The following is a 10,142-nucleotide window of genomic DNA, read 5'->3' on the forward strand; positions in this document are numbered from 1 at the left end:
ATAGGGACTTATTTGATATTTGGTGGCCCTACATATATAGGGCAAGCATTTGTTTAATTTTTTTTTAATGAATTAATGAATGAAAATTGGTCTTCTTCTTCCTCCTCCTCTTCTCCTCTTTCCCTTCTTCTTCCCCTCTTCCTCTCCTCTTTCTCTCTGTATTTCAATCCGTACTTCCGTCCTGCATCACCTGCACTCTTTACTTTATTTTGATATGGCTGGATGTACTCAAGTTAGAGCTATATGAATTGCCGTTTTCACAAAAAAAAAAAAAGTAGCTTCCATCATATTATCAACATATGTAACTAATTTTTTTATAGTACATATTATGCGATTTTTTATAATAATTACACAATATTGTGCAATATTAGATTATAGTTTTATTAGTGTTACTATTAATTATATATGATATGATGTTACTATAAGTATATAGATAAACGTTAATAATATTGTATTGTAATAATGCAAGGATCCATACGGATGTATGCTTATTTCCACATTGGTTATGCACTAGACAGATCTTAAGTATTTATACAGGACTAAGAAATCCAAATAACATCTACTGGTTAATTTTTTTTGAATGAGATTCCGAGTTGTTAAAAATAGTATCAAAACCGATTCAGTCTATAGCTTATAGCTTATATGGACTAGGGAATAGTATAGAGCGAGTTTATTGGGGTTAATGGCAATCATGATGCTTATGATTAGACTTGAATAGATTTGGATTGGCTAGTTAGGAGTGCTACCAATGCAGAAGTTTCATATGGGTAGCTTTTCAAATAGCACCATTTCACATTTTTGGGGGAGTATTATTGGAAAAGGCAATTGCAGTAACTTTTACCAGGCTGGTTTTTGACATGGTCTGGACAAAAGGACAATGTCATAGATCCGGATGAACCGGATTTTTGAAAATGGGTCGTATATTTTAGGCCCAGACCCAACCCAAGATCAACTCGGAGCGGGCCAACCGGGTCGACCCGAGATCCGTTTGCAACCGATGCTTACTGGTTAGGGCTGCAATAAAAATTCGCCGGGGGTAAAAAAATGGAAGGGTGGGAGCGTGGGCAGGGAGGTAAAAAGTGAGAGGTATCGGTGGGCGATCATGCATTCCGACCAACCATCCAAGGTCAATTTTTTGATCCTTCTTGCTGTACTGCTGCTTCTTATGTATTCCTCCTCGCTTTTTGAACATGGTTCTTGTCGCCTTTGTCTGGGCCTCTTCACTCTTTATATTTTTCGTACTGATATCTTGCAGATCGTTCCCAGAATATTTTGCTAATGCTATTCTTGTTCTATTAAGATAATGGATAAGTATATCTCTTTTATTTCAAATTTTCCTTTTATTGACAAGATCTAGCTGGTGAATTTGTACATAATGGCATCTTATATGCAGCATTTTCAGTTTACTGCTTACCAAGATTTGGAGTTGAATTTTAGCTGGATATTCTTTTCCAGATGTTTGATGAGAGATCCTCTCGCTATCTCGACGCTCAAATAACATTTTTAGATGATTTAGGGTTATATCCTGTGCTTTAGATGATCCATTCATGTGGACCTTTTTATATCTTTCTATTTGTGTTTGAAGGTTTCAATCATGGGGAATCTTCACCACCTTCACCACTGCTTCCAAATTCTTTATTGCAGTTAATATTAATGTAAGAACTAGTTAGGCACAGGGCATGACATTTGTAAGAATGAACATTTTATCTGAATAGAAGCATATGTGGACACTAACTCATATGCAAGTGCTCTATGGTGATCTAGATGATTCATGAACCTGTCGAATTACACTAAATGCTGGGATCAGCCTGTTATATATGATTTTGAGTTTCAGCTGAAACCAAATGTTGGGGCCAAACTTGTATGCGCAGATTGATATATTGCTCTATATTGATATGTTAATTAGTCTAATTTTTATGTTTCCTCTTCATTTCAGTTCCTTGAGTTTAAAATGGAGGAAGCTTGCTCATTGGTTGTAAAGGCAGCCTCGAGGAAACATTTTTCTGGAGGGATGGCAAATAGAGAAATAATATTTTTTGGAAGTTCAGATACCAGGAACCTATTATTTTTCAGTTACCTTGTCTTTGTTTAGAAGCAGAAGCTATGATACTTAAAACCATGTCATTTGGTGCTAGTTTTTGTAAAAGTTCAATCCCAACAACCCTAGAAACAAAACCCCACCACCACCCCATAAGGAATTATTAGTTTGCTCCTCCCTTGGAACAGAAGTGATCCCTGTAAGTTTCACTAGGGATCAATGGGAACAATTCCAATCACTTGTTGCCATTAAAGTAACAAGTATCTCTGCCTTTATTGTGAAAGCTGGGTCACTACTTGGTGGATTATCAGTGGGTTAGTTTGAATCACTGCAACCATTTGTCCAATGAAGAAGGCTGAAATGCCCTTGACTTTAATAGGAAATAACTGGACAAAAGCACTGCTGTTTCTTAGGTAGTTTATAGCTGGTGTTAAAAGATTTGTAGCATCATTTGGCAAGAGGATGTGCAACCTACATTCCATGAAAACATCTTCTGAGTTATGTTCCATGAAGATGAAATGGTATACCTCAAGTTTGTGGATGAACTTTTAATGTGTAAAACCTGCAGGCTTTATGCGCAATGCAAAATTCTTTAGACGAAGGCTAAGAAATAAAATGGAATGAACTTTGAAGGATATAATATTTTGTATTTGCTTCTTTGATTACTAGAGGATCTCTTGCAAAGACATATTCTCCGTCTTTTTTCCTTATATTCGTATATTCAAATGGGAATACTAGCATTCTTGGGTTGAAATCAATCATAACCTTGACCTTACATAAATTCCAACCTATCAATCTAGAACTTCATCATGGTTGCATACATGTATGTAGGGCTAAGTATTAGGAGTATAGAGGTGAAGACTCTCAGCCTCTCGTACGCTGAGATATTCAAGAATTTTCTTGTCCAATCATAATAGACATGTGACCTATCAATGCATTGTTGGTCGAAATCCATGAAAATGGTTTGACATAGCCTAAAATGTTTAGGTGTACTAGAATTATACATGCACAATGCACATGGAAAGCATAGATGGTCATGATCTATCGGTTAAGTCAAGAGATAATTGTTCTTAATTATTCTTTCTATTCTTTTTATTATGTGAGAATTATTTTCAAGATAGCCATGAGATCTCCTTTCTCATGTCATCCCTATCCCTTTTAAGTAGAACTTCTATAAGAACCTTGGGCTTTTTTTCCTTTTCCTCTTGGAAATCTGCAATTAATTACATTGATTATTTTGGACTTTCTTGATCACCCCATGAATCACTATCCTTTCTAATGTGACATCAAGTGAGACCATTAAATGAATAACTGATGGACAATAATTGTTCAAGAGATTCTGTTACATATAGTATATGGATATGAATATTAATATGGTGACCCTATAAATCTTATTCATGAGTTAATAGTGCTAGTAAATGCATACAAGGCAAGAAAAGTATAGAAGAGGTGCTTATCACTATCAATGAACACCCAAAAGTTCGAGAACTCAGATTCAATTCTTTGTTTAGTCGAGAGTTTGCATTGATTTTTTGCAAAAAAATAATTTCTCCTTATCCTCCTTTCCTAATATATCTATAGTAGTTAAAGATGTGAGACTTGTACTTGTTGTGTTGTTTCCTTCATAATTTATGAGGTATTTGAAGAAATCTTTGTTCATAACCTGTAAAACATAAGTGAATTAAGTGATTTTAAATTTAGCATACAAGAGCAAAGTTTGCCATCTGGATACCGGATCCTGTACCAGTACCACATTGGTATAGTGTTTTTATGCTTGGTATGGAGGTCGGTTCGGTGTGTTGATACTCGGTATACCTTCCATACAGAGTTTTGATTCGGTACTGATACGATATGGTATGCCTAGTATGAGGTAGTATGCATCGGTATGCGGACTGTAACAAAAAGTTTGATGGATGATCAATTATGTCAATGACCTTTAGGACTGCATTGCCTTTTGGAGGAAGGACATATTTGGGCCTTTATACTTCCAAAAAGAAAGAAAAAATCTCGTAAAACTTTTGGAGCATTATTATCAAAAAATCTATCTGTGATCAATTGTTACATGTAGGGTGTCTAGTCACTCCATAGTTAAATAACACTTACATTTTTGTGAAAGTTAGAACACATAAAATTAAATACAATGAAAAAATGAAAAAGATTTATATGTTGGATTTCTACCTCTTTCATGAATTTGTCCTTTGGAGTTCCGAACCGATATAAGCAAGTTTTGGGACAATTTGAAAAGAGGCGGTGACTTACCATTGTTTAGGTATCTGAGCATTTAGATGATGTGTTCATTAACCTATTGGTAAAGGATGGACTCATTGAAAAGGGGACTATTAAATTGAGTAGATATTGACATGTAGAGAGTTGCCTCCATCAAAAGATGCATCAAGTGAAGAGGGCAATGATTTTGTCAAGAAGTACTCATCCTCATCCATGAAACCACAATGTTTGACTATGATCATAGAGGTGAAGACGCGAAGTCTATCTCTTTCGGGCAATATTTCAATTTCTTTATGATGTATCTTGCATTTTTTATTATTATTCTATTTTCTTCATTAAATTCTCCAATTTTGACCAAGGAATTTTGCGCCGAGTAGAGATGATGAAGTGACTAACCATCTCAATGTGTATTGGAAGTAACATGGTGTTATTTGATTGACTTCCTTTACTAGATGGGTTATTCCCTTAAACATTTTTGGTTGCCATATTGCATTTTCAAGCTACATTTTTTGATAATAACTCAACAAACAATTTCTTTGGAGATATCGAGTGAAACCAATTTTTTCATGGATATCTAAAAACAAACACATGTGGTTGACATCATTGAGACTGGGCCGGGCTGAGTGGGATCGGGCCGGGCTTGGCCACTCCAAGCCGGCCCACGAGCCCCAGAATTTTTTTTTTTCATTTCGTTGGGCCAAAAGGCTTGGCCGGTTAGGTGGACCGGGCCCAGTTACTGGGTGTCACAGAAGAAGTTGGGAAAATCACCCGGGCTTGATGTCTTATTAGGTGGGAAAAACCATGTTCGTAGCTCGTACTTCGTCTTTAAAGAAAAGGCACTCCAGGCTATTAAGTTCAATTGAAGGAAGTGGATATAGAGATAACCAATCAACAAGATTGCCTGATCCTCAGGTTGTCCAAACAAGGACAACTAGTGGGGAAGGAGACCATCATCCACCTCTTTAATATCAGAGTATAAAACTTCATCATATTCCACCAAGTAAATAGTTCTTGTTTTCTATCATTGGGGTAGCTATGAAAGAAAATACTGCTGGGACACCATCCAGTTCTACCTAGAAAGCATCAAACAAGACTCTTTCATACCGTCCATAGACAGTAGTCAGCAAAAATTTGTTTCCATCAGTCTTCAAGGAGAAGGGGACAGTGAGAGAAAAGGCTCCATTAGATAAAGATCCCCATGAAAGTAATTATATTTCCAAACGGTAACTAAATTTCTTTAAGATGAAATGACATCAAGATAACTCTTGAGCATTGATCGGGCTGGACCAAGTTGTGGTTGGGCTTGCCCTTAATATCAACAACCTATCTACTGGTCCAAAGTTGCTTGTCTTCATCTTTAGCCTAAATCTCTCACCCTGATCCCAACTCAGCTGCAATGCTCTGGCTTGAGACTTACTTGACCTTGCTTGATCAAATCTAGGGCACATGCATATTCCCTTGTATGGCTCAAGGGGAGTGATTTTTTTTTTGGAGTTAGTGACAATTTCCATTAGGAATGGCTGCAATTAACTGACAATTATAAGTGAGCGAGCGAGCGAGCGAGAGAGAGAGAGATGGAGAGAGGGGGAGGGGATGATATGTTTGAACAAGAATGGGAGCAAGGTTTTAGTGTCTGGGGGCATGAGAGATATGGGGACAATGGCATTACCTATCAAAGAGAGGTGATGGCCATGCTGTGCAGTGAAATGGTGAGAGGGGGGGGGGGGGGGGTGCTAGTAGAGATGAGGCAGTTCAGGGCCTGCAGACAAGGATGAGGACAGGGATGAGAAAGTGAGGGAGAAGAGAAAGAGGAGAAAGTGGGGAAGACAGCTGAGGTTGGTGGGTGGTGGTGATGAGATGAGGATGCGGATTGAGATGAAAAAGAGGAGGTAGATAAGTTAGAGATCCAAAATACATATATAATTGTTATAATATTAAATTTTAAGTTGAGTAATGCCCAGTCTATTTTGCTTTTGGCCAGAACACGCTTACCCCAAAACTTAGTCAAACGTAATTCTGCCGGCAGAACTTAACAGGTTTAAAACATCTGCACAGGCTTGCCGGATTTTGGCTGGGATGGGCCGAAAATGATAGATTATAGAGTGCATATGATAAACAAAGTTGGAAGGGGGGCTTTATTCATGGAAAACTTTGTGTCTTTATGAGGTGGATCTTTTCTCTGCTCCTCATGAAACAAATCTAATCTCAGTTATGTCCTTATAACTCATGTTCTTCACTATGGAACTTGACTACTGAACTATAAGGTCCTTGGCATCAGTTTGATGATATTCACATTAGTGTTGATTATGATGGTGAATTCTCTTTTTTTTTTCCTTTTTAATTTATGAATGTTGTTAAATTTGCATCTCATCTTTAATTCTTCTCTCGATCCATTCTTCCTTAGAAAATGTTTTTTTTTGTTCTCTCAATTTTTTCCAATATCTTTTCTTTGTGCAGATGAAGATCTTCTTAAAGTTGATGAAAACTGTAGCCCTTGAAGTAAACAGCACAGACACAATTGATGACATCAAAGCTAAGATTTCCCCCGTAGAGGGACTTGCACCGAGTCAACAAGAGCTATTTTTTGCAGGTAATCATCTCAAGGGTACTAATACACTAGCCGATTACAACATTCCCGAGAATTCCACCATCAACCTTTATATTGGACATGGAATGCAAATATTTGTTAAGGTTCCAACCACTGGGAATACAATTGTGCTTGATGTGAAGAAATGCGACACCATTCAAAATGTGAAGTCTAAAATCCAGGACAAGGAGGGAATCCCACTAAACCAACAAACACTCGTCTACTTAGGCAGATCACTTGAGGATAACGAGACATTGATTGCTTATGATATCAAAGAAGCTTTGTTGCTTAATTTAGTATTGCATCCAAAAGATGAGCTGAAAATATATGTCAACATCACTAGTGGTAAAACCCTAATACTTGAAGTGAGAACCTGGTACACCATTAGGGATGTCAAGATGATAGTTGAGAGCTTGGAGGGGGATCCTACTGGTGAACAGATGCTTGTTTATGCTGGAAACCAGCTACAGGACACTCTAACTTTGCATGACCATAAAATCTGTGATAATTCTGTCTTGCAGTTGTCGTCGTCTCCAATGCAGATATTCATTAAGAGTGCAAGTGGGAAGACCTTAACACTCATGGTGGAAAAGAGCAGCACGGTAGCTAATGTCATGGATAATATGGAAAAGAAGGGGTTCAAACTGAATCACCAGATGCTGGTGTATGCAGGGAAAGTACTTGACAAAGATGCAACTCTTGCAGATTATCATATTCAGGGTGGTTCAACCATCGATGTCCGAACACGTGCTGGTTCAGCCATCGATCTACGAACACATGCTTCTTTTCAGTACTGACATCATATCTTTGTGAACTTAGTAAATGGGGAAAGAATCTCTCCGAACGTGGAGCCAGACACTAAAATAAAAGAGGTGAAAGCCATGATCCAAGAGAGGACCAATATTCCATGCATAAATCTAAAGCTTTGTTATTTTAAGAAAAGGCTCCATGAGTGTTCTACTTTGGCACAGAACAACATTCACTTTGGCTCTACTCTACTGCTTAGTTCCTAATGCATTTTATGATGATAGAAAGGTACAATAGATCTGTGAGATAAAATATTGGGATAAACAGATTTTTCAGGATGTGTCACCATTGTGGCTGATTCTTTTGGTGACATCTTAGAAAGGAAAGGTTTCTTTTCATTTTCTTTCGTATGCTTTTATGAAAAAACTTACCAACTAACTTGTATCTGGATTGATAATCCTTTCTGGATGGTTATTTTAATGGCAAAACATAGTCAATATCTGTTGGAACAGGAAAAGGATATATGTTTAGGTGATCTGTAGGCTGATGTATCAGGGGCTGCTGCTGAGACGATGGGTGGCTATCGAGCATTTCTTGTTTTATGTTGTCCAAGAAGCTCCACTTCTGCTGTTGAATGTGAGCTAGAAATATACTGCATGTTCCTTTCTAGTATGATGCTTACCTTAATTTTGCAGGTGGAGATAATTGAGATGATGACGCTTTGCTGAACTCATGAGGTTTTCTTTTGGAGGTCCTTCTGCAAGTTATGTTATCGTGACACTTTCTATTTCTTATAAGCCAAGATGCTACTAGTGTCTAGTACCTCAATGGTCGTTTACAATTTGTTGCTTTAGATTAAGAGAATGGAAAATCTGGTGTTATTATGCGATGATTTTATTCAGCCGGATTTTGTCAAATTATTTCAGAAATTTTGGTATCAGGTCCTGGCATCTGTTTTATAAAAGCTGGTGGCTAAGTGTAACCCTAGGCTTGCTTTTGCCATTGGAGATAAATTACTCTCCGAAGACCAGACCAAGGTTTTCATCCAACGCCGGGATATCAGTTGAGATGGTATTGTATTGGTACCGGGCACCTACCTATATGATGTATAATTATGTAACTGGCACGTTCTACCTTTTTATCTTGGCCTATGTTTACTGATATAATGTGTTATATTAGCTGATATCCTAATTAGTCTGTTATTATTTAAACTAAGTATTTAATTGTTAAGTATTTAAAATCAGCTATTTAATATGAGAATTTTAAACTAAGTTTTTAATTGTTAAGTATTTAAAATCAGCTATTTAATATGAGAATTAAATTCAGGTCTGCTATAACATCCAAGATCATGATTTTTTGGTTCCACAATATCAGCAAAAATCTGGGAAACCTTGGAGCTTGAGGAATTTTTCCATGTTCTCCTGGCTTTCCTTCGTGGCAGGTTAAATCAAGATCTCAAGCATCATCTCTCTATTGGCTACCTACCAAGATGGCCAAAATCAACTGTTTTAAAAACCTCCAAATAGACTTATAAAGGAGTGAAAAAAATTTGTTATTGCTTTTTGTTGATCTGCAAATGGAGTGAACTTGACGTTTAGTAATGGCATATTTGCGTGCTTATGTAACAACCCAAAAAATTAGCCATATCTTTGCATTGAACTCTGCTGATGCTTTCTGATTTGCTGCTGTTTATGACTCAAAGTTTGCTCCTTAAACATCAACTTTATTGGCTTCCCTAAATCCACATGAGAAGGAAATAATCTAGAAATTCAATTTAAAGTTAATAAATGATGCGCAGGGCTTGTATATACCACATTATTGATGCAGATATTACGGACCCGTACTCTCAACCTCCGTGGATTTATATCCAACAGTTTGAAGACCATGAAGTTTCCTTTAAAAATATTTAGCATGCGAGCAACAACATAATTTAGAAAATGCATATGCTAAGCAGTCAACCAGAGCCTCTAATGAAAGATGGTAGCTCTCTTTGGAACCTTACCTGATCCAGGAGGATCCTTAGACTCATATGGAGCACTATAGCCACTATGAGTAGAGTTGGATGGGTCTAGGAGCAAGATCTGGCATATCAGAAAGCCAAGTTATAAGCTAAATTTTTGGAGGTCATAATTTGGTTATACGATACTGTGGGGCATCTTCTTTTTTTTTTTTAAAAAAAAAGAATAATTTTTCGAGATCCATAACGTAACGTTTGCCTATTTAGGATCTAAAACAGGCTGGACCGATTGAAAGTTTTCTTTTTGGGTAAAACTTTGATCGGATGTAACTTTCAATCTCAGAAGAATCAAGCGGGGCAATAAAAGGTAAATTTGATGTAGAAATCGAAATTTACCTTCTAAAAAATTTTAGCTTTTTTCAGTTTATTTCTACTAGACATTTTTGTTTCAAAAAATAAAATCTTATTAGAGCTATGAAAACAAATCTGATCTGAATTATGCAAGAACGGAGCTCACTATAATAAATAGAAATTGTGTACATCGGTTTCAGACTATTAATGAAAAAAAGAGGGAACTTAAGTTCTAC

At 36.9% G+C, this 10,142-nt stretch overlaps 1 protein-coding gene across 1 annotated transcript; it reads left to right on the forward strand.

Moving 5' to 3' along the window:
• The first annotated feature begins 1,050 nt into the window (after positions 1-1,050).
• LOC120110004 (polyubiquitin 3-like) lies at positions 1,051-7,648 on the forward strand. The gene is made up of 2 exons (XM_039123963.1): positions 1,051-1,126; positions 6,722-7,648. The coding sequence occupies exons 1-2, from the start codon at positions 1,103-1,105 to the stop codon at positions 7,646-7,648; spliced, it is 951 nt and encodes a 316-aa protein (XP_038979891.1). The 5' UTR covers positions 1,051-1,102.
• Positions 7,649-10,142: the final 2,494 nt, after the last annotated feature.

This window comes from Phoenix dactylifera, chromosome 2 (assembly GCF_009389715.1).
Source record: "Phoenix dactylifera cultivar Barhee BC4 chromosome 2, palm_55x_up_171113_PBpolish2nd_filt_p, whole genome shotgun sequence".
NCBI lineage: Eukaryota > Viridiplantae > Streptophyta > Magnoliopsida > Arecales > Arecaceae > Phoenix > Phoenix dactylifera.

What these genes read in the sequence shown, in the direction of transcription:
- LOC120110004 (XM_039123963.1), top strand. Translation starts at nt 1,103, where the DNA reads ATGCATTCCGACCAACCATCCAAG. An exon ending in ATTCCGACCAACCATCCAAG is followed by an intron (nt 1,127 to 6,721) that starts GTCAATTTTTTG and finishes TTCTTTGTGCAG; the next exon opens with ATGAAGATCTTCTTAAAGTT.